This window comes from Physella acuta, unplaced genomic scaffold (assembly GCF_028476545.2).
Source record: "Physella acuta isolate Inbredline_101_S28 unplaced genomic scaffold, ASM2847654v3 ptg000560l, whole genome shotgun sequence".
Taxonomy (NCBI): Eukaryota; Metazoa; Mollusca; class Gastropoda; family Physidae; genus Physella; species Physella acuta.
Genome location: NW_026732079.1, coordinates 771658 through 797320, shown reverse-complemented (window position 1 = coordinate 797320; position 25663 = coordinate 771658). Strand labels below are relative to the sequence as shown.

Here is a 25663-nt window from a genome sequence, read left to right as displayed (position 1 = left end):
TGAATAGTTACATAAAGTAACATTGTAATAGGGCTTGTGTAAAAAATGTTATATTTTTGTGTTACATAACTTGATCCCTATAATAATGTTTAAGGCATGTATCAATAAATATGATACATATCATATGTAAGTTGTCCAACCGTGCAGTGCCCCACCCCACAAACACTATCCTTTAGGAAGGTTTTATTATGTTGATCTGTGCCCCACCCCACAAACACTATCCTTTAGGGAGGTTTTATTATGTTGATCTGTGCCCCACCCCACAAACACTATCCTTTAGGGAGGTTTTATTATGTTGATCTGTGCCCCACCCCACAAACACTATCCCTTAGGATGGTTTTATTATGTTGATCTGTGCCCCACCCCACAAACAGTATCCTTTTGTTATGTTGATTGTAATGTATCAAGTGGATGTGTTAATTGTGTTTTGTTACACAATGATACAAAAAAAATGCTCATAAATCTCTTTGCTCATGAAATCTAAGGAAAAAAAAATCATTTCTCACTTTATCAAGCCTTTCCCCATTACATTCATCACAATGACATTTCTCAATGTATGATTAATGCAGCCATTTCTCATGTTATGTCTAATGAGCCATTTCCCATTATTTGATTAATGCTGCCAATATTCAATGAATTCATCCATGCGTCATAGAATTTTCAACATGATAATTTGTGATCAAATCAAGTTTGTGTATGAGAATGCTAATTTTGAACATTGTGTATTTGGAATAAGAAATGTATTACAGTATTTACAGTCAATGGAATCAACCCCACACTTTTAGAGATAGTAATACCTTTTGGGTGTTGCGGAACATAGTATTTCTAAAGTAGAAAACATACCCTTTCATAGTTGGCATATGACGTAAAGTTTATCTGAAGTTTTTTTTTTTTTTTTACCTTTATGAAGGATGTGGTCAGCATTGTATCATCCTTTCCCATTTGTACAAAAAACACATGGAGAAGATGAAGTAGAGTTCATCTGTTTCGATAATCTTGGTATACATGGGGATAGTGTGGTCAGTACTATGCTTTGTTAACGAGAGTCAGTTACCCATCAGAACTGGGTGCACTCAGGGACGGATTCAAGCCCGGGATCTGAACCCGAGACTTTCAGGTTACAGGTGTAAGCTCTACCAACCAACCGCACTGTCCTATGGTCAGCATTATGCCTTTTGTTTTAGCTAGTTAGATCACAGCTGAGAAGTCCTACAGATCCTGAGATTCGAACTCAGGACTTACATGTTGGTAATTATATGCTCTACCACTTGATCACACCATATAACAAATTATATACAACAAATTATTACAACACCAGAGTAAAACTGGTGGTCCATTCGAGTTGACAGTCAAAATGGCTAATAAAGCAGTTACCTGTGGTTTTTGTTTTTATTTGACGAGTCCAAGAGTCAGCATTTATGGGTACCTGGCTTAAATATGGAACTCTACATCATCAGATCTCAAATAAGATTTTATACTAAAACCCCTGTCTCTATATTAGAGACTTGAGTTAGCAAATAAAAGGTCATTAGAATGAAGCTTCTAAGTTATCATTAGAAATATAAATTTACAAGTTTTGAGGGTATCTGCATAATCTCCCTTTGTTTCTATTGAACACTGGCCTGTTCCAATTAAATGGAGCTTATGCATAAGGTAATTAATTAAAAAGTGCTAGGATTTAATGTGAAGATTTACCATAGATAAAACTACTAAGCTAATGCCATGCATTTCAATACCACCATCTTTATATTTCACATATTGGTTAAGGAAATGAATGTATCAATGTAAACTATAGTCACCAAAGTAGAGAACTACATTTAATAAGTGCTATATTTAGGATTTTGTTTTAAAGATTTACTATAGATAAAAATACATTGCTGATGTCATGCATTTAAATATCAACACCTTTATATTGCTCATGTTATATATGCTGTTATAAATGTGTAGAAAGTGAGATCAATAAAGATTGAAAAAAAGAGTTATCTTTCCAAATTATTTATTTAAGAAATTAACACATTGAAAAATATTTCAAGTAAATATCACATATGTTATACAATGACAAAGTCATATGTATGTGTCCAAAAATTAAATAAATACACCTGCACAAAGCTGCTAATAGTTTTTACACGTTATCATTTTTAAAAAAAAACACTGCTAGAACATCACCATAATTCCGCCAAACTTACAAGTATTTCATTTTGTGTGTAAAGAGTGGTTGTCGATTTCTTTTCAAAATTAAACTTGCGCTATCATTTTACATTATAAACATACTAGAAATGCTGGTTCTTATAAAACAAAAAAAAAAGCAGAGTTAAAACATTCAACATACATCTTTAGCATATAAAAAGCACTGAATTAAAAAATTAATTTAATTATACCATACATCGCTATTGCACAACTTCCTTGGATTCATGTTCATCTCTTTCTTCTTTCTGTTCTGAACCCTCCTCTTCCTTTGTATCTTTCTTATCCTCCGATTGCGCCTCAAATTCAGATGGGCCGACGTCTACAATCGTCTCCTTGTCATCAACTAGGATAATGTCCTCGGGGTTGGGGGGTTTAGGTAAGAACTCCTCATCTGGGCAAACCGTTTGAAAAATTTTCTTGGCCTGTGAGAAAAAAGTTATTATTATTTAATAATTATTAATTATTTAATATTCTTATTAATTTGTAATGATAAAGGTTTTAGAGTGTGGATGAAATTCACGAAAAGAGATGTTTTCTTAATTTAATTTTAAACTGTAATTTCAACAAGAAAAAAATAGCCAACTATGAAAATAAATAAAATATTTCATAATAGAAATTGCAACAAAATTTGTATTTTCAATATTGTAAAGAATTTTTTAAAAAAGACATGGTGGGATAGTTAAACGCCAATTTAAAATTAAACTTCACTAGTTTCATAAACTTTAATAACGTGTATGGCCATTAAAATCGGAATGGGAGCTTGCTATATTCTCACTGTATTTAACTCACCTCCAGAACACAATACTCTAGGTCTACACCAGGTCCACCCCCACCAGATGTCACTAAGATATTCTTTGGAGATGAACCTGTCAGTTCAACTTCACTGTAGTCTTTCTGAGCAAAATGCATGGACCATAATATCTTGGGCTTTTCATCTACTGTGTCTAAAATAAATAGAATCAAACACAAAAAGAATAAAAAGGCACTCAAAATCCATTATCCAATGGTTGAGCACTCTATTACTATCCTAAAATTCCTGTAAAGACAGCTGCAGTAGATAAACTCTACTTCAACTGCCTTATGGATCATCTGCTCTGAGACTCATCACTGAGAGATAAATTTACTTGTTTGTGAGGCATATTGTCCATGTTTAGTATTCTTTCAACAGAATGCATATAATTTTTACATGTAAAAATGAATTAGTCTATGTAGCAATGTATTTCAACAGTCAAGAAACGAACCAAAATTCCATAAACTATAGGTTTATTGACCAAAACACACAAGATAAAATATAACAACAAAAAATGTAGCAAAAAAATTTTGACTCACTGTTATCAGTTGCAAACAGGTGTTCTGTGACTTCCATAAAGTCACTCTCTGAGTCAGCTTGGTCAGATATTCTGGTCAAGTGTACAACAACTAGAATATAGATATGATATTTGTTAAAATTATGTTTAATTCTCATCTGCATTTTTGCTACATAGTAAAAAAAACATGTAATATTAAATAAAACTTAACAATTGAGTCTAACTTATCCAACATACATTTATTTTAATCAAAAATGTAATAAATGAATGTAAATATGAGAACCTACACAAATCTCAGCTAAAAACTTAACAAATGGAAGTAAATATGAGAACCTACACAAATAGTTTTAAAACTTAACAAATGTATCTAAATATGAGAACCTACACAAATAGTTTAAAACTTAACAAATGGATGTAAATATGAGAACCTACACAAATAGTTTAAAACTTAACAAATGTATCTAAATATGAGAACCTACACAAATAGTTTAAAACTTAACAAATGGATGTAAATATGAGAACCTACACAAATAGTTTAAAACTTAACAAATGCATCTAAACATGAGAACCTACACAAATAGTTTAAAACTTAACAAATGGATGTAAATATGAGAACCTACACAAATAGTTTAAAACTTAACAAATGGATCTAAATATGAGAACCTACACAAATAGTTTAAAACTTAACAAATGGATCTAAATATGAGAACCTACACAAATAGTTTAAAACTTAACAAATGGATCTAAATATGAGAACCTACACAAATAGTTTAAAACTTAACAAATGTATCTAAACATGAGAACCTACACAAATAGTTTAAAACTTAACAAATGTATCTAAACATGAGAACCTACATAATTAGTTTAAAACTTAACAAACGTATCTAAATATGAGAACCTACACACATAGCTCAAAACTTAAACAAATGGATGTAAATGTGAGAACCTACACAAATCTCGGGGACAAACACAAGCTGAGGGTGGGAGCTCAACAACTGTCACAGGTCGTCTGGGGTCATCCTTGCTGACGTAGTGCAGAAGTGACAACTAGTTGGATTGTCAGAAAATTGCAAGGGATTACTACAAAGAATAAATTAAAAACTTGATTGATTAATATGACAGCTTGGTCAGAGAGTAGAATTAAAAATGAAAACACTATCCCTTTACACTCGTCCTTTACTACTTTGCTGTTTATTTATAGCAGCCTCAATAAATCACTGATTGTTCAAAAATATAAATGAAAATGTCAAAATTGGGGAAATATGGTGTGAAAGTTGCCTGCACGCTAGATAATAATAATATACATACACAGAAAATGCATGTGTGTTAAAAATGAGAGGGTAACACTACTTCACAGTTTCTCACTGATCGTGACCAGTACTGATCCCAATTAACAATGATAACTGAGGGATAACTGTATATGCTGAGATGACAGAAACAGGTCAACACTAGACCAGCAGGTCCAACAGGGTAAATCATCATTATAAATATTCCTAGATTTGACACAGCTTCAATGGGAAATTACCATTAATTCTAAATTTTAGCAAAGAGCTTGTCACATTATTGGAACAGCCACTTCTAGTGTTTAAAGACACTAATATTTAAACCATTCTAGCAAAGTGATGGGATGACATATTCCCAGGGTACAGAACCCAAGCAGATCAGGCCAATTAGCCAAGAACAACATAATTACCAATGTTAGTTTCCTTTTGGCAGCTTCTGCAACTGAAGTTGGTATAAATCATAATGCTTAGCATTCATTTAGACCAGGGGTCTCCAAACTATGGCCCGCGGGCCAGATGCGGCCCGCGAAGTCCTCTCATCTGGCCTGCGGCGATCTTTTTGTCCAACTAAAAATCTACTGTTGGTGATAGCTGAGGAACTTTGCCCATAAAAATCAAAGACATGTCTGGAAGAAACTGGCCCCCGAACTGAAATTTGATAGTTAATGTGGCCCTCGGACTGAAAAGTTTGGAGACCCCTGATTTAGACAATACCAGCTGAGGTCAAGACAGGGATCACAATGCATCGGCAACCCATGACCCCCTTCTAATTCTCTGGTATACGCCCTAAGTATTAAATATCCATTGTCTCCCAGCTAACAAAATGATAAAACCCATTTCTGTTTACCTCAGGCTCCGGAGAGGGCAGGATGGAACTGTCTGTTACAAAAATAGCTCTTGATATTTGCCTGAGAAATTGTCAAGAATAAACTTAAGTAGAAAAACAAGTGAATCTGAGAAATTCTAAGTGGAAATCTTAGTTTTAACATCAATCATAGATGCCATGAAGAAATAAAGAAATGTGTTGACATGGTAGAGAAGGTAATCTACTGATCTGTATGACAGAGCTTATAGGTACAAGCTATAGACTATAAACAATATATGAAAAAGTTTAATGCAATAGGAAATAACATACTAATTGTTATTTAATGGTTCTACAAAAGATAGAATAGTTAAAGGCAATAGGAAATAGGAAATAACATAATAATTGTTATTTAAGAGTTTTACAAAAAATGGAATAGATTAAGGCAATAGAATACAACATACCTGTTATTTAAGGGTTTTACAAAAAATGGAATAGATTAAGGCAATAGAATACAACATACCTGTTATTTAAGGGTTTTACAAAAAATGGAATAGATTAAGGCAATAGAATACAGCATACCTGTTATTTAAGGGTTTTACAAAAAATGGAATAGATTAAGGCAATAGAATACAACATACCTGTTATTTAAGGGTTTTACAAAAAATGGAATAGATTAAGGCAATAGAATACAACATACCTGTTATTTAAGGGTTTTACAAAAAATGGAATAGATTAAGGCAATAGAATACAACATACCTGTTATTTAAGGGTTTTACATAAGATGTTGGAAGGTAAGATGTTTCAGCTATCAAGTACCTTATGAGAAAAAAAAATGCAATGTTTTAATTAAGAACAACAATGTCATGCAGCAAATGAAAATAACAAATGCTTACTATATGAAATGATAATTCATAAACAATTATTTAGAAATTATATTTTTTTAAAAATTTAAATAAAATTCTTTTTTCACATCTTATGTAATTGGATATCTTTAACTATAATCTTGCATCACATGTTTTGCCATTAAAATAACACAAACAAGTTACACAAAATAAAAGTAGACTGACTTGCAAGCTATCCTCTGTCCAGCTGTTGTTATGATGCCACTGCACCTGTAAGATTAAAAAAAAACTGGGAATTGACCACATGTTACAGTACAGGCAAGTCTAAGTAACTAGCACAGCCATTAAACTGCTTTTGACACTAGGAACTGACCACATCTTACAGTACAGTTAAGTGTAAGTAACCTAGCCATTAAACTGCTTTTGACACTGGGAACTAACCACATGTTACAGTACAGTTGTGTAAGTAACTAGCATAGCCATTAAACTGATTTGGACATTGGGAACTAACCACATGTTACAGTACATGTAAGTAACTAGCACAGCCATTGAGCTGTTATTGAAACTGGGAACTGTTATCATTGAGCGAGATTGGCATGGTGATACTGTTACTAACCAATAATGTAAATACTTATTACAGGACAACACAAAAACTGACCACTAATGTCAGGCTATAAAAGAGCATGACAGCAGCTTACTCTTTTATATGCCTACACATTATCGAATGGTGAGCCAACAATTGCTAATCAACTGGTTTTGTGCATGTTGGAATTTAATGAATCCACACAGCTCTGAATACATTACATGATTGTAATCATATAAAGTAAAATTGCATGGTGTGGACCACACAATCTCCTTAATGCTTTTATGTTATAAGTACTGATGCACTCTACTTTATTTAGGTCTGAATGGATACTTTTTTCACCTGACTTAAAAATAAAAAATAAAAGTCTTGTTGTAATATCATCATCAGTAATCATAAGTAACAGAATACTGCATTCTAGGCCTGACATAGGTCCATCTCATCTACAGCCAGTCTGTTCAGCATCCAAAACCCTCAACACACACAACCCCCCACTTAGATTTATAACGAATGTTAAAACTTCTGTAATCTCCTGTTAGTATTAGCAGCTGAGAGTTGATCTAAGTGGTAAAACTCACTTATTTTCAGAGTCCAGAATAAGATGTGATGCTGATGTTGTCAAACAGTAGACCCCTCCAAAGACTGCAGACAACCTTACATAATCAGGTAGATAGATTTATGTTAATCAGATAATACTTTTTAATTATTTATGTTAATCAAAAAATACTTTTTAATAATAGGCCTATATGTTAATTTAAAAAATATGTTTTAATAATCCGTGTTAATAAGATAATACTTTTTAATAATCTATGTTAATCAGAAAATAATTTTTTATAATGTATTTTAATCAGTTAATACTTTTTAATAATTTGTGTAAACTAATTAATAATTTTTAATGATCTATGTTAATCAGCTAATACTCAGCAAGTTTAAATGAAAATGAGGCTGATTTCTTAGTCATACTCAAGTTATTTTTGTGTACGTCAATATGTTGTTATTTTTTCCAAAACAATTTGAAATGCTAATTTGGGTTACTGAAGAAGGCATATTTGGACTTTAGTATGGTATCATGAATACAAATTATCAATCAAAACATTTTTCCATTACCTTAAATACACTGATTATGAGTTGAACAATGTCCAAAACATTCTGTGATTAACAATAGCTAAGAAACTGACATACAGTGTGTCTATGGTTTGTTACCCTTAAGAATTTTAAGCTTAATACACAAAGTCTAAATCAACTTTCTAAATGAAACTAAGTGCAAACCTTGAGAAGGCTTGTGGTAGCTCTCCAGTGCCATACAGAGGAAACAAAAAAGCTGTGTTGCCATAGCGACCAAGGGAATGTAAAAACTTGTGAGCCTTTTTTAAACCCTGAAATATTATCAAAATAAGATAGAAATTCAGTTTTTAACTCTTTGCACACACAAAATGAGAGTTGTAAGACAGTTTTAAAATTTTCTAACCTGTTCTGTTGAAGCTTCATCAGTAACCATTGCGATGGAATGCTGAATAAATTTTTGAATGTTCTCTGTCAACTTCTTAGATTTCATGAATTGAACAAAAGGTTTCCCCACAAAGTCTGAATAAAATGTAGAAACAAAAGTCAAATATTGACCATCGCATCCTACACCACAGTCAGCTATTGCCCATACCACACACCAGTCAAATATTGAGCATTCCATCCCACATCACAGTATAATATAGACCATCCAACACACCAGTCAATCATTGACCATTCCATCTCACACCAAAGTCAAATATTTACCATCCCATCCCACAACCCTGCTTAAATAGTGACCATCTCATCACTAATCCCATCCCACATGTACTAATTAGCAGTAATCCTCAGTGTAAAATCATCATGCAGTAAATCTTTTATTTTAAATTTAAAAGCCACACCAAGAATCAAATTTAGTGACTGTGGTAATAATGTGACAATTAAAAAAAATAACCACCATGAAACATTTCTTGTTTTAGTTCCGTGACTAATCCTCTAATGCCAAAACTAACCACAAAATTAATAAAACCACGCAAATTGTAAAACAGCTGCTTCAGGAAAGGAAATACACGTGTATTTAAACTATAACATATAAATCACTGCATGTTATAATTTTTCCAGTTGACACTTTATAAACTGCTGCGATAAAAAAAATCACCATGGGTTTGTTTATACTAAACAGATCAAACTTACCTTGATACTCCTGGGGTGATTTTTCATACTCAGCCACAAACTGAAGAAACTTCATCATAAGTCTTTTTTCAATAAGGGACACAACTTTACTGCTGAACACATCTGCCCTTGAACAAGGAACCTGGTGGTATATTAAACAATGATTAAAATTTCATACTGTCAGTTTCAGATGTTCACCAAAGCAAGCTCTCATAAAATACAATTCCTTTAAGTGGTGAATTGAGAGATTTATTTTACTAAATTAAGAAAAAATTTGCTAATTTAAGAAAATAGAAACATAATATATATATATATTAACTATAATATTTAATTTATAAAATCCTAGACAGAATACAAACATCATTAGGATATAAATTTCTTTTATATTTCCTAAATGGTCAAGCCCTCAACTACATAAAGGGGCCACAGAATATGAGCAGAGAACTCACAGGTTTGAATAGATCAGACATTCAGTATACAATACCAGGCAGTTTGTCCAAGGGAAGTTTAGCACCCAACAGACCATTCTAAATTTTAAGAACCTCACATGTTTACCTGCTGCTGCTCATCATGAAGAAGTTCGGTACCAGACTGACCATGCCAAATTGATAATACCATACTCAAGTTTACCTGCTGAAGTTGATCTTGGAAGAAGTTGAGCACCCGACTGACCGTCCTAAAAACACATTACCGTAACTCAAGTTTACCTGCTGAAGTTTATCCTGAAGGAAATTCAGCACCCGACTGACTGTCCTAAATTCACAATACCTAGCCACGTCAGACTGAATCAACAATTCTACAAGTTCCCCACTGCAATAAAGTAGCTAAAAAAAAATGGAAAATATAAAATACTTAACCATAAAATGAAAGATAAACACCAAATTTTTTTGCATATGAGAGTTTAAAGCATCAAGATGTCATTCATTATTTAAATTGCTTTATCAGAAAACTCAATGATGCATGTAAATTAAAATACCTTAGGCGATAAATCAAAGCAAAACTTGCGTCCATTGTCTTTCAATTCCCCCACAGTCCATTCTTTAGGTGCTGATGGAGTTGTCTGCTCTTCTATTTTTTGCCCAGCTTCAGTTGTCTGCCCCACTCTGTCACCCTCACATCCTTCCTCAGTTGTCAGACTTTTACTAATGTTCTCTCCCTTGTCATTGCCTTCTCCTTTACTCTCATCTTTTTCCTTTTCCTCGCTTGCCTGTGTTCCCTTGTTATTCTCATCTCTCCCCACAGTTAAGCTCCCCTCCTTATCTTCCAACACATCTTTGGAGATTTCCCCTGACTCCTTTCCACCAATGTGTAGTTGTGACAAGTCTTCAGTTACTTGTTCACATGTTGCTGTGCTCTCAAGCTTAGGATCTGGTTCAGTAGAGCTGTTGGCACTCAAATCTGGAGTTAATAAAATAAAATAATTTAAGAAAATAACATCCTGATAAAGTTGATGTAGTTTTTAAATTTAACACATAGTTGACGTGAGCTTTAGATGTCAACATTCATCAAACTAAATAAAGTGGACATGGAATTTAAAATTCAACATTCATCAACCTAAATAAAGTGGACATGGAATTTAAAATTCAACATTCATCAAGCCAAATAAAGTTGACATGGAATTTAACATTCAACATTCATCGAGCCAAATAAAGTTGACATGGAATTTAACATTCAACATTCATCAAGCCAAATAAAGTTGACATGGAATTTAAAATTCAACATTCATAAAAGCCAAATAAAGTTGACATGGAATTTAAAATTCAACATTCTTCAAGCCAAATAAACAAAGCTTACATAAAAAGTCAACATTCATAAAGCCAATTAAACAAAGTTGACAATTAACAAGTGTATTAAAGAAAATTTTCATTGTAACCATTTCTCATCAACCACTAGGTGGATTACAAATATCAAGCTACATTTTTTTCTGTCTCGTCATCTTATGTATTTAATGACAAAGATGTTACAGTCAAGACATGCTGCTATTTGGTAAAATTGATAAAGTAAGATCGAAACACTTATTCAATGTTTCTTTAAAAATATTTCATATTTTTATAAGAGGTGTGTTAAAAACTAAAATGAAAAAAAATGAAGGAAAAATATATACCATTGTCACCAGCCCCAAGAACTGGAACCATGGAATAGGGCAAGTAAACTTTTTTACTCTGTGCTTCTTTCTCTTCTTCTTCTGTCCTTTCTCTGTTATATAACATTAAGACTAGTTAGCTGATAGTTGCTTCTTTAAGGTAAGCCACTAAAAATCATTCAAAATATCTCTTGAAAAAAAATCAAAAATATTTTTTTATAAAACATACATGATGAAAATGTAAATTATAAACTTAATAAAAACTATGTAACAAACATTTTTTAAAAATTAAAAAAAAACTTCATCACAATCAGTCAAGAAATAAACTATGACAATTAGAAAGGACTTTCTAAAATGTGCTTTAATTACTTCTTTAATTTCTACTGTGATAAAAACCCAAAATTAAAACCTTTTTTGTTTTTGGTTTCTTTAAGCTTTTAGAGTACTTCTTTGTTGTTTTTTTTTAATGTATTTTGTGTTTTGTTTCATAAATTTTTAAAGAAATTTTTATTTTTCATGTATTTTTTGTTTTGTTTCTAAACTTTTTTGTTTTTAATGTATTTTGAAAAACAAAGAAGCGAGATAGCACTTTTGATGTTAACTAATGCCAGCTTACAGGTCTACTTCTTACCTGATGTAATACTGGGATTTAATGTTAAAGGCACTGGCAGTTTCCTGTGGTAAAGTCAATAAACTTTCCTCATCTCTCAGAAGGCTCTGTATGTTGTCAGCAGTCACAGAAGTACTCGCATCTTCTAATGGGAGATTCTGTATGAGTAGTTTAAAAACTTAATATTAATTTTTTTTTATTTAACAACCAACAGTTTTGAAATACATTAACTCTCAAAGACCATAACAGCACTCCCAGTGGGCAGTCCACAAGCCTACATACCCTAACGATGCTCCCACCGTTCGATTATATTTTCTCTATTTAATCTGTTGTTTTTAATTATTAATCTAGGTCATGACATCAGAGAGGTCATTTTCTGTCTTGTTTACTTCTTGTACTTTTACGTTAGTTTAGTTTAACACTATGGAATGCCATTCAGTAGCTGCATCTAACCATTAATGTTGTTGTGCTATAAAATAAACGGAAATTAATGTATTTATTCTAATTCTATTCTCCTCCATGAAGTTTGTGGAAAAAATCGAGTGAAACAAAAAAATTCAGGTGAAACATGAAAATGATTACAGGCTTAAAGAGATAATCTGCTAGACAAGTTACCTTAGACATTTTGTTTCATTTTTAAAAATTCTTACTTGATTCTTTTTTTGCCATGCTTCAAGCCCCTGAAGACTAAAGTTTCCAAAGGTGTTGCCATAAAAATCATTGCTGGAAAATACAATCAGTCTCAATTACCTCATTTATCTGGCAAAAATATTTTACAAATTATACTGACAAAATATGAATCTAATTATTATAATACAATTATTTAATTTAAAAAGAGCCAAATAGATTAAAATACAAAAACATTATTAGCTCCAGAATATATAGAGCAAAAATGGCTGGATAATTTTTGCTTGAGGATTTTAAAATACATCCAGCCTGCTTTGGTTATGAAATGAAAGAGCAGGAATTACAAAGAAAACTAAGATGGATCAACAACACAGAGGAAACCATTTTAAGAACAGAAATCTAGCAAATAGAAAATATGAAACTTTAAGGTCTGCTAGAAAATAAGGAGAAAGTAGGCAAACTTCATTGAAAATAAAAATGTGTTGAAAATAAATTGTGCTTAATAAAAAGATTCATAATTTACAAGCATTAAAATGAGATTGCAAAGATCTACTAAATAATCATAAATCTAACAAAAATGAGCATGTTCTTTGTTGTGTTATTCAAAATTAATTACTACATTAACTCTCTTACCACCACCACCCCCCTGCTCTCATTACAACAACAGTCTAATATGATAAGATAGCACACAGTTAGCTAGTTCTTGTGTAAAGTGTTTTAGCATATTTATTTGAATAGTCCAGACACTTACCGATCAAGGTGCAGAATTTTCAAGCCTAATCTTGAACATGCTGCTGCTACAATTGTTTCAGTGAGACCTGATGGATACAAAATAAATATGTGAATTAAAATATTTTTTTTTTAATCTTAAAATTCTACTTTTTTAAAAATTCAAATGTTAAGCTCTTTCCATGAAATAAACAAGTGTAAAAACTTTTATAATAACAAGCATTTAAATGTACTAAATCTTAGAAAATTGAAAAACTTTCTTTCTATAGAAAAAGTGTTGACAAAAAAATTAATGCTTTAACTATCATATTTAAAGAATGGAAGTTTTAAGTACATTTAAAAGCTTGTAATCATACTAGTTCGAATATATAAATGGATCAACACTTATGTTTTTCATAAGCTTTTATTTAGTTTACAATGTCTATTTGTTTGTGGGTTATGGCAAATTTTGTAATTCATTTTGACCCACTTCTAGACAACTTTTTAGACATGTTCACCTTTTACATCAATGCAAGAAAAGCTATTTTTAAAATTTAATTAGATGCTTAATTAGTAAGTAAAAATCAACATAAAGATAACTATATTCAATAATGGGACGGTATGGTCGAATACTAGAGCATTTGGCTCCTAACAAAAAGGGGTTGTGATCTCAGTTTAGACTTGTCAAATGTATAGAAATAAGCATACACTTCAACTTTTAATGGCATAATTAACGTTTTAAGACAAATACTTTTTTATTCATACAATGAATTACTAAAAAAATAAAAAATAAAAAATATATATATAAAAAAACTTGATAATGTTAAGCTTTCAAATGCACTGAAAATAAGAAAATAGGCTTGCTTTCTTCTTTCTTTAATAAAAGATTTGGTCACTACAATATGTAAGAGATCTCATGAGCCACAAAGAAATTTTAGTGACAAAAATTATCCTCAAGCCCAACCACACATATCTGAATATTTTAAGTTAAAAATAAGCATGCAACACAGCTAATTTTTAGTATTTGATTACATAAATAGGTGTCAGTTAATGTGAGAAATAAAAATACCTGTTCCTAAGACCACAACATCAAACTCATCTGGAAGATCTGCTATGGCAGCCATAGGAAAAAAACTGCTGAACTTCTTATTTCAATTATCAAAACTACATTCACTGAAAGTAAAAAATCTGTTGAAAATTAAAATGTGTTTGATAACAAGATACATAATATACATGTGTTAAAATGATATAGCAAAGATCTCCTACACCTTCTACAAAATAATTGTGTCTCTTAACAAAAATGAGCATATCCTTCATTATGTGTTCTATGAAATTATTTACTACCTTGATGCTCTAACACACATTATCTCAAAAGTCTACCCCCTCCCCCACACCTCCCTGTCTTTGAATGAGAAAACATGTATAACCTAATAATTTAATTACTGCAAAAAAGTGGGCTTATAAGTTGGACCTGTCAACTATTTTTAGGTGTGAGAATTAGATGTAGGCCTACAAATTTACCTAAAATTTGTTTCAAAGAATAATTTTTGAAACTAGGAAAGACACCAGGAGCAGCACAATCAAAACAACCCTAGCAAAATAGTCCAAGACAAAATAACACAGTCAAAGTGGCCCCAACAAAAGTATCTGTGACAAATAGAACCACTGACATTGGAGCCAGACATAATCATAATGGCTGAGTGGCTCCAGACAAATGGTTCCCAAAATAGTGGTGCGTGACAAATGGTTTCTTTAAATATTGGCGTCTAACAAGCTGCCACAGATATACTGGCTCCAGACATTTTACAAGTATTCTTGAACTGATGATATTTACTGTCAGTCAAAAACCATGATGTAAGTAAGGGAGATAATGCAAGAATCGAAGCCTTATGTTAAAATGTTCGAAGTGACTACTCAGAAAAAGATTATTCTCCCCAACATCTCCACTTAGTCGGCAAAAGATAGTTCTGCGCATGCGCAGTGACCTGTGGCTAGGGTTAGGATTAGGGCTAGGGTTAGGGTTGGGGTTAGGGCTAGAGTTCTGTGGTTGTAAACACACGCATGTGCAGTACCATCGAAAACATCGCTGCGATGGCAAGTCGTAGTTTCTCTCCATTGCGCATCTTTTTCCGGCTAGCATTGGCCAAAATTGTTTAGTTTTGCATGTGTGAACAGAAGTTCTATAAATTACTAAAAATTAGGCCTCTTGTTTTTGGTAATCTATCGTTTTGGGTACGTAAAATCGCCTGCGGCTATTAATGTACGAAAACGTTACCTCATTGTCAAGGCTTTAATAGAAGTTTATTGTCATATGTTTGTGTCAAATATTATAGATAAATGAATAATAAACCTAAATCAATGGCTAAATATATCGATATAGGCCAGAAATTAACTTTAAACAGCAGTGTCTGAGAGTAAGATTTGCTATATAAACAGCAGCCATTTGTAAAATAGAGTGGCTTCCCCCTGAATCTCGCGCTATAAGCTTATAAAAATAAAACTTAAACAAGATGGCTGCTATAGTAAATGAGCATGGTTGCATCTGTTGGAAACATTGCTAGTCTTCATTTATTACGGAAAAGTTTTAATTCAATTGTTTAAAAACAGGTACATAAATGAAACAAGGAAACATTTTTGTATTTTTCAAAACATAAATCCTCCTCAAAATGGGAAATAATTATTAAAATTTCAAGGAGTCACCTGTTTTTCATATTACAAGTCGCAGGCGATTTTACGTACCTAAAACGATAGATTAGGCCTACCTTGTTTTTGAATTAAATATTCAGTGAACAGACTTAAAAAGTTGGCCGATGCTAGCCGGAATAAGATACGCATGCGCAATGGAGAGAAACTACGACTTGCCTTCGCGGCGATGTTTTCAATGGTACTGCGCATACGTGTGTTTACAACCGCAGAACCCTAACACCAACCTTAATCCTAACCCTATCCCTAATCCTATCCCTAACACTAATCCTATCCCCAACCCTAACCCTAGCCCTAATCCTAACCCTATCCCTAATCCTAACCCTCATTCTAGCCCTAACCCTAGCCATAGGTCACTGCGCATGCGCAGAGCTATCTTTTGCCGACTAAGTGGAGTTGTTGGGGAGAAAAATCTTCTTCCAAGTAGTCACTTCGTAAAAAGTTTTATAATGAATGCCCGACTTTCATAACTTCATAGAATAGCAAGCAGTACTTAGTACAGATACTCCTGTCTTACCCTGTTCTTCATACTTGGCATTTTTATCTAGGCTATAAAAATTATTAATTAATTATTATTAATTAATAATGATTATTATAATCTGGGGGTTGGGGGAGTGGGAGGGAGGGTGACTGTAAGATTACCGATTACGATTACCCCTCATTCACTGATTTCTCAGTCATGATTAGAATCTAGATCTAGATAATCTAGATCCAGATACTTACTATAAAAAGAGGTAGAGGTAAAATCACGATATAGCGTCGGTTATTATTCCGGAACTGTACAGCAGTAAAAAACAGTAAAACCATGGTGTAGTCTGTCGAGCCGTTCCGGAAACCATCGGAAATACTGTGAACCATCATTTATTTGCCGCCATATTATTTTTAATACATAATGTTGAAAAATGTGCAAGGATTGATTTTAGTTGCAATTTAAATACTGTTTTGCTAATTATTTTCTATTTCTAATTATTTTAAGTGTATGTGCTAATTATTGCTGTAACTAAACATTATTCTAGTTAATCGTCTTATTTACTAACAGAACTTAGGGCTGGTTGTCGCAAATCTTCTGCAGGTTTTTTTCTGTTTCTTAAAAAAAAACATTAATTACTACACTCGACTTTATTAATAATATTTAGATTTACTAATTGTTGCTAAATTTTTGTCAGTTAAACATTAAATTAAGTTAAAACATTAATAATTATAATTAATTTAATGCACTTTGACTGACTTGACTTTATTAATTGGCCGATTCTAGTCGGAATAAGATACGCATGCGATACGCATGCGCAATGGAGAGAAACTACGACTTAGCGGCGATGTTTTCGATGGTACTGCGCATGCGTGTGTTTACAACCGCAGAACCCTAATACCAACCAGAACCCTAATACCAACCCTAATCCTATCCTTAACCCTATCCCTAATCCTATCCCTAACCCTAACCCTAGCCCTAATCCTATCCCTAATCCTATCCCTAACCCTATCCCTAATCCTACCCCTAACCCTCATTCTAGCCCTAACCCTAGCCATAGGTCACTGCGCATGCGCAGAACTATCTTTTGCCGAAAAATCTTATTCCGAGTAGACACTTCGTTATTAATTTTAGGCCTAATATTTTTTTTTTTCTTTCAACGGTAAAATAAACTACTATGGTTTACAGTAATGAATGTTACCGAAACTCAACGAACATTACCCAATAATTTCCGACGCTATATCGTGATTTTACCGAGGTAGTTCTAGATTCTAGAACATAGAGAATCTATCAATCTAACGTTTGATCTAATAAAATCAGAAACTTTCTGACGAGTTAGAAAAACAAACACTTGAAGACTGCTACACTACACTCTACACTATTCTTTTTGGCGACATACTTCAAAGTGACACTGCGCGCCGTGTTGTAGACTTCGATTGGAAACGACTTAGATATAGAATCTAGACCTTGCTTGAGTATCGATTATGAGCTGCTTCTTTTAATAGATGATCTATATTATCCCCTCATATTTTTTAACTCGTTTTATTGTATTTTTAAATTGATACACTATAATTATTATAAAGCTGTTGATATTTTTTTTAATCCACCTTTATCTTTCTACTTCAAATTAATATCAATCTCATTTCAATAGAGTAATCGTACTTGCGCAAAACTGCCCTCGACCTTTAATAATAATAAAATAAGAAGGGCATCTCAGTTGTGTTTTAGTGTATAGAATCTAGAATCTAGAGATCTAGATTCTCTAGATCAGCTACGGCTCCTTATCTAGGATAAAAACAATGGTTGGACCAGAAATCACAAGGCGTATGCCATACATTGAATCCCTCCGAATTACATCCTTACAATTCTTAACAGCAGGCTTGCTAGGAGCTTTTTCTGTGGGCCTTAATCCCTTATTTTTACGGCGACCATTGACACAGGGTAATGAAATTATTAGAAATTAATTTAGTAATCTAGTAGCCTACTAATGGACACAAGCGAGAAAAGTCTCAAAGGTATTTGAGAGATGTATAAATTCATTTAAAAATTATGCACAGCGTAGTTACAATTATCAATTAATATGGTTATAAAATCCTGCCTGTCTGGTTTTTTTCGGACTTTACTAAAGATTGGATGTATTTGATGTTTTTAATATTTTCGGTAACTAAATAAAAATTTAAAAAAAGCAAAAACAATTTGGTTTTCACGTGTAATGGCGACATAAACAATGGCATCCTGCTATAGAGTCCTTTCATATGACGTCACGTCCGTTTGTGATACCTACGCCCGCCGCCACAGTGGTGTACACCAGACGTAAACACAATCAGCTGTTCACCAGCGCTGGACGTGTTCACCAGCGCTGGACGCGTTCACTGTATGAAAAGAACCGCACCCGCGGAAAAGGAAAAATACGTTAAAAAACTTGAACTCTTAGGAATTGAAGATCCTTATACTGTTATTGACAGTTTCGTAGATAATATAAATATGTGGCCAAAATTTCTAAATAAAAATACTGTTAGTAATACTGTTTGCGTTTAGAATTTAAGTAGACGAATCTGATCAAATGCAGTTCTCGATACTTTGTTTCAGGTAAGGACAGTAAAATAATAAACTTCATTTTAATTATAAAAGATAGGCCTAACTATTAATAAAAGACAAAGTCAAAAGTAATAATAAGAAGAATAAGATCTAATAGTAGGCCTAATAATAGTGTTTTAATATCTAGATGTAAAATCTAGCTCTAAACATGGCGTAGGCCTAAACAAAATTCGGACCACAGATCTAGATTCTGGATTTAGGGTGACTGACTCCGCTGGGTAGACATAGAATCTAGAATCTACTTCTTTACTTAAATTTAATTACAAAATTTAGATCTACATTCGATTCAAAATACACCCATAATAAATCAAAAGTAGTCATAATAGGTCTAATAAAGCATTTAATTGTCTCTAAGATCTAAAATCTCGCTCTATAATCTAATCATTTTTTTAGCAAACGAAATTTTCTGAAATTGAAATAGATTGTATGACTAGACTTAGATCTAGAATCTGCTACTTAAATTAAATTGTAAAAACTTTATACAAGCATGTAGTTGATATTACTGTAGTAGGCTTTAATAAATTACTAAGGCCTACCTACTTTGTTGTCTTTTTACAGCAATATGTATCTGATACTGGACTGAGTTTAATTAAATTCAAATTCATAAATAGTAAATGGTCTACTAAGTTTTTGTAGCCTAGTAGTACAATCTAGATCATACCAGCCAACAACAAATAACCACATTATTATTATTTGGTTAATGATTAGGCTAATTTTTTTTTAAATCCACTTTTTATAAAAGAAACAAATCAAGCTAGAAACATTATAAGTGAGATGGTTTAGAATAATAACAATGGACCCAGTCTACAATTGATACAATTGCAGGTCTACATAGGGCCTACAGTCTAGTAGTTTACAGTAGGCACCTAGTGTGTAGCTAGTATACTAGTGTGTAGCTGTCCAGAGTTAAGATTCTTAATGCCTTAATGCTTTCCCCTGATAAGCCATGTGTGCTATAAATAACATGACATCGAGGTGAGAAATGTTGAAGGGAGAGCAGTGGGACTTTCCCCTTTGTTCTCCCTGCTGGGCCCTGAGGGTCAAAATTATATAAGAAATACTATCTCTGTGGGGCTGGGTATCACAGAGGTGAGACATTTTCAGGGGAGGGCAGGGCAGACTCCTCTTTGGTTTTATTGTGGGCTAGATACAGGTGAGGGCAGCCATCATGAGGGTTGAACATCAGTATTAATTTGTCTGATCACTTCCCTGCTGGATTATAAGGGTCTTAAATTGTATAACATGCTACCCAGATTGGTTATTACCCATGGATTATATTAGTCGTTGAAGTGTGGGTTTTGTAGAAGTTAAGTGGTCTCACGTTTACTACAGTAGATAACCTATAATATATTACTGCATTTGATCAGATTCATCTACTTAAACTCTAAATGCAAACGGTATTACTAACAGTATTTTTATTTAGAAATTTCGGCCACATATTTATATTATCCACGAAACTGTCAATAACTATATAAGGATCTTCAATTCCTAAGAGTTCAAGTTTTTTAACGTATTTTTCCTTTTCCGCGGGCGCGATTCTTTACATACGGTGAACGCGTCCAGCGCTGGTGAACACGTCCAGCGCTGGTGAACAGCTGATTGTGTTTACGTCTGGTGTACACCACTGTGGCGGCGGGCGTAGGTATCACGTGATTTAGGTCACGTGTTTGCAAGGACTCTATTGGATAGGCCGACATAATTTTATTATACACATTGTAAGCTAAAAATAGAAAACTAGGTCATGGGGTTTTAAATTTGCATTGTTATTTAAAAACTTGATCTGCAAAGTTTTGTAAACAAATAGTTATCGATCGCTAAGTTACTGTACAGCCAATCAATATTTGTCTTACGAAAGTGAAACATCCGGTTATAACTTAGGCTTGATGAAAATAAATAGAAATGTAGCCTTAAACTCAACAAATTATTTTCAAGTTCTCTGGATTTGCAACTTTTATAGCATTTATTCTAAAAATATAAAATTTCTAAATTAATTTTAGGCTTAATTTTTTATTTTTTATTTTTTTTACGGTCTAAATCTAAAAAGCACGTTTTTATTCCATGTCAACAACACTATGGAAGGAATCTCGTCAACTCGCTTGTCTCCATTAGTAATTTACTTGTTCCCTTACAAAAAAATCATTTAAACTGTTTTATTAGTTTTTTACTTTCTGGTATGTATACGAAGTAGATCTAGATCTAGATATTTTATCTAGAGAAAGTATTGTAATTGTGCAAATCACTACGTTTTACACCTGCCTGAGTCGAAAAAACATAGTTTTGCAATCTTGTCCGTATGTATGTAGATCTATGTTTTGTGTGTCTGTGAACGCTAGATCTATAATATCTTGAGTACCATTACAGCAGCAGCTACGTTGATGAAATATTGATAGTCTATACATTACCTATATTATATAGGCCTATAGGCCCCTATATTATTATAATATTATATCAAATTTGTAGTCCTGTTTAAACTTTTCAGCGATATACAGTAACCGGAAGTGGAACTTCTTCTACTTTCACTTTCAATTTTTCAAAAGCCTATAAAATAGACTAGTATAACTTGAGTACTGTTTCAGATATAATTAATGAAATTTCACATGAAAGTAAAAGATCTAATTCTCTGCCTTCTTTCAAATTTTGAGTTATTTCCAATTTCCCAAAAAGATGCATGTGAATTCATAAAGTACTAATAATATTCTGCACTATTATACACATATTGTTTGGCATTTACTTGGTGCGCAATTCTTTTTTCTACGAGATTCTATTATATGTTATAAAGTTTAAGTAATTAAGAATGGATTAAAAAGCATGTCTTTATCCAGCGTTACCATTCCCCGTAGTGTTATATAAGAATATTCGAGAAAGTTTAGGGGAGATCACTCCCAGTTTATTTATGTTACTACAACTTCTTACGTCTTATTAATCTTACTTCTTTACTATAGCTCTCTAGATTCCATCTAGATTCTAGTTATATCTAGATCGCAGATCTAATTTATAATTTTTAGTCTTTTGTTATCTTTTTTTAGCTTTAGGCCTAAATGTAATAAACCAGGAGTGATCTCCCCTAAACTTCCTCGAATATTCTTATATAAAACAACAGGGGATGGGAACTTGGGCTATAGACATGATTTTTAATCCATTTTAAATACTTAAAGTTTTAAAAATAAAATAAAATCTCGTTGACAAAAGAATTGCACACCAAGTGAACGTAAAATAAAAAAGTGCATAATAGTGCGCAATATTATTAGTACTTTAAAAATTTACATTAGTTTTTAGAGAAATCGGAAGTAGCGTAAATTACTACTTCCGGTCAACAGAAAGTACTCAAAATTTAACAGAAGGTAGAAAATTAGATCTTTTACTACATGTGAAATTTCATTTATCTGAAATAGTACTCAAGTTATAGGCTTTTGAAAAATTCAAAGTAGAAAAAGTACCACTTCCAGTTATCGGAAATTGCTCAAAAGTTGATACGGATCTATGATTTTGATAAAATACTTATATATGAAATTTCATCAACCTAGCTATAACGGTACTCAAGTAATCGTGTTTACACACAGATACACACACAGACATACAGACAGAATTGCAAAGCCCAGTTTTTCAGACTGGATTACGCATAAAACCTCTTAATTTTGATAAATCTGGATTGATAATTTTTGCCCGATTAAAATAAGTCCTCTATACTTTGGATGTGATGAAGGACTGAGGTGTAATACGGTGAAAATTGTTAAAATTTCAAGTGATTTTTGTGCACAATTACCAAACTTTCTCTATACTTCATATATATGAGAAAGTAAAAAGCACCTGAAAAATTACTATAACAAAACAGTTGATGTAGGTTTTTTTTTCATTAAAAAATGTCACTGGCAATGAGTTAAAATTACTCAGCACAAACTCAATACCATATGTTTGTGCTGCAGAATGCCAAGATAGCTGTGTGTAAAACTAGCACCAAAATAACAGTCTGATTTTTCTTCCTGATCAGGTATGTGGAGACATGGTCTGGCAGTTGTTGTTGGTTTTTATGGTGGGACGAAGCTTGACCAGTTCCTGGATTGGACAAGGAATCGAACAGTGGCTTCTATCGAGGATTATATGGCTAAACACCCAGAAGATTTTCCTCCTGAAGGTAACTAATTCAAAAAGAAAATTCATCTCCACTATCTAATATTTAATTAGCCCACCCAGAGGTGTAGTGACCCTTCCCGGCGCCCAAAGACAAACTTTTCAATTTGCACCCCCCCCCCCCCCTCCTCAAGGTTTTGATTTGCACCCCCTCCCCATAAGACTTCGATTTGCACCCCCCCCCCCCCAACCTTTCAATTTATTTTTCCAACCCATTTTCGCGCCCCCTAAGGTCGGCGCCCGGGGACATATGTGTCGTCGTCCCCCCTCACTACGCTACTGATCCCACCCATGCAATTTTGAACAATACATTATGGTGAAGACACTAAGTATTTGGTAAATAAAGGAAATATAATTTTGAGCATGTTAACAGTATTTTTATGTTTAAAAAAGTTTCCCTTTCAAACCTGACGGTCTATGGGGCAAGTGAAGTAGAGTTCACTTGTTTCTGTGACCTCTGCATATGAAGAGATAGTGTGGTCAGCACTATGCTCAGCCGCCTTTACTTTCCCTAATGTGAGTTAGGTACCCATCAGAGTTGGGTGGACTCAGGGAGGGTCTACTGACTTTAACCCGGATTCGAACTCGAGATTTACGGGTTAGCAGTACAGCTCTCTACCACTAGACCACTCTGTCCCATTGACATTTTTATGTTTGGTAAAGATTAAATGCTACTTTTGCATATTTTTTATTTTCAGTTCCTCGCAAGTACAAAGATGTGCTCCTGCCCTGGTCACCTGTTAGATAAATTTACTTATTTTTTTATGCTGTGCGACAAATATTGCAGTGTGTATTAAATGAATTACAAGATCTTATCAGTTAAATAGAAAGAAGTTGAAAAAATTAAAGTTTTACAATGTATAGTTATAATACCTGCATTTTGTTTTTGTTACTGTTTCTTACATCTATGTTTTTATTATATATATATAGATAGGTAAATAGATATGAAAGTATGTGGGTCTTGTATGCTTTACTGCACCTTTCATCCTATCACCATGAACCTTTGGGAAGTTGATATTTCTCAGGTAACGTTTCTGCGATTAAGTAAAAAATGAATTCTAGATCTGGCTTCTTAAATTTATTTTAATTTTAAAGGATAACTGCATAGCTTATTTTGAACCAAAATATTAACTTGGTTGTTTCCCTCTATTCATACAATTAAATATTTTTTTCTGGGGAGGAAGGGGAAGCTTGGCTCTCAAATGTAATCACTCGGGTTGGGTAGGGTCATGGATAACAGTGTATTTTAATGTATGGATCTGAATGCCGAGAAAAAGAGTCACCGCGCATTACAATACTAAACCTGTCCGCCGTCACACATGAGAAGGTTCGTGTCTATCATTAGAGGCACCATGCTACACCTTTTTTATGAGTTTCTCCACATTGTGCTCGCGCTGCTGGAAATTTAGACGTGTAAGAAATGTAGACAACTTTGCAGTGAAGCGAAACTCTGCGTAATGTATCCAAAAAAAAAAGTTTGGACTGGGTGTTTCTTTTACTTTTATATAGAAAATACATACTTTTAACTCTCATCCAGGGGAAAAAAGCCTGAAAGAAACACTGTATGGGCTTGAGAATGTGAATCGGATTCCCGACTACATTTAAAAACAAAATGGTCGAGAACATTCTAAGGGGGGGGGGGGGGGGGGGGGGGGGCAGGAACGACGACACTTGAAAATTGTGTGTTTGGGAGGGGAAGGGGGGGGGACACTGTTGAAAGGGATATATTTTATTACAAACGAGCCGACCTACGCCGCTATTTAGTTGTTTTATTTTCAACTTTACAGTAATTCATAATTTGTGAATTTGACACTAACATATGCTGCCACTGAAAATATTTGCTTTAAAACACTATCAGTAGCTCGTTAAGGACGAACCCCCCCCCCCCCCCCCCACCACCCTTCTTACCCCCCCCCCCCCCCCCCGTGTAAGCAGCCTCCTCTTAGTTACCTACCCTAAATTTAAAATCGTTTCACACTAAATTATCTACCCTTAATAGCCGTCACTACGATTGTAAACAATTAGCGTGAACCACAGCTCACCAGACTTGTGAGGGTGGTAACGATATGCCTAGAGAGGAAGAGAGGGGGCTGCTAGACGCGCTTCGGTCTTGGTGGTGGTGTCCCGCAAGGTACCCATGAAGAATATATACGAGCTCACCCGCTTCGTAGCATACGCCGCTATTTAGTTATTTTATTTCCCATTTTTCTTATTTTGTGAATACGACACTGCCAATGCTGCGACTGAAAATATTTTGCTTTAAAACACTATCAGTAGCTAGTGAGTGACGATTATCCTCACCCTCACTTTCCACTCCCCTCCCCCCCATTTCCCCCCCCCCCCCCCCCCCCCCGTGAAAGCAGTCATCCGGGACGACAGTTTACAGACGACAATGAAAAGATCAAGCAGAACATGTTATAATACCTCCCCTTAGTTTCAAATTGTTTAAAAACTAAATTATCTCCCCCTAATAGCCGTCACTAATTCGACACGATAGTAAACAGCTCACTAGACTGGTGGGGGTTGTAGCTATATGGTCTGTTGAGCTTACGTCT

The 25663-nt window shown here is 33.6% G+C and overlaps 2 protein-coding genes across 3 annotated transcripts; one reads left to right on the top strand and one right to left on the bottom strand.

Annotated features, from left to right (window-relative positions):
* Positions 1 to 1415: 1415 nt before the first annotated feature.
* LOC131946417 (rab proteins geranylgeranyltransferase component A 1) lies at positions 1416 to 17768 on the bottom strand. 2 transcript variants are annotated; one of them, XM_059307163.1, is made up of 19 exons: positions 17637 to 17768; positions 14280 to 14383; positions 13254 to 13320; positions 12526 to 12598; positions 11897 to 12033; positions 11287 to 11378; positions 10159 to 10580; positions 9890 to 10006; positions 9204 to 9324; positions 8476 to 8591; positions 8277 to 8383; positions 7586 to 7660; positions 6650 to 6694; positions 6339 to 6398; positions 5625 to 5685; positions 4445 to 4541; positions 3517 to 3606; positions 2977 to 3131; positions 1416 to 2609 (listed from the first exon to the last, which is right to left on the bottom strand). In XM_059307163.1, the coding sequence occupies exons 2-19, from the start codon at positions 14332 to 14334 to the stop codon at positions 2388 to 2390; spliced, it is 2112 nt and encodes a 703-aa protein (XP_059163146.1). In that variant the 5' UTR covers positions 14335 to 14383; positions 17637 to 17768; the 3' UTR covers positions 1416 to 2387. The 2 variants fall into 2 exon arrangements, with proteins under 2 accessions (XP_059163146.1, XP_059163147.1); XM_059307164.1 differs by lacking the exon at positions 17637 to 17768 and adding an exon at positions 16637 to 16661.
* A 318-nt stretch (positions 17769 to 18086) lies between these two features.
* LOC131946418 (NADH dehydrogenase [ubiquinone] 1 subunit C2) lies at positions 18087 to 23978 on the top strand. Its single transcript, XM_059307165.1, has 3 exons — positions 18087 to 18323; positions 22969 to 23112; positions 23807 to 23978. Exons 1-3 carry the CDS (start codon positions 18182 to 18184, stop codon positions 23854 to 23856), a joined length of 336 nt encoding a protein of 111 aa, XP_059163148.1. The 5' UTR covers positions 18087 to 18181; the 3' UTR covers positions 23857 to 23978.
* The last annotated feature ends 1685 nt before the right edge of the window (positions 23979 to 25663 follow it).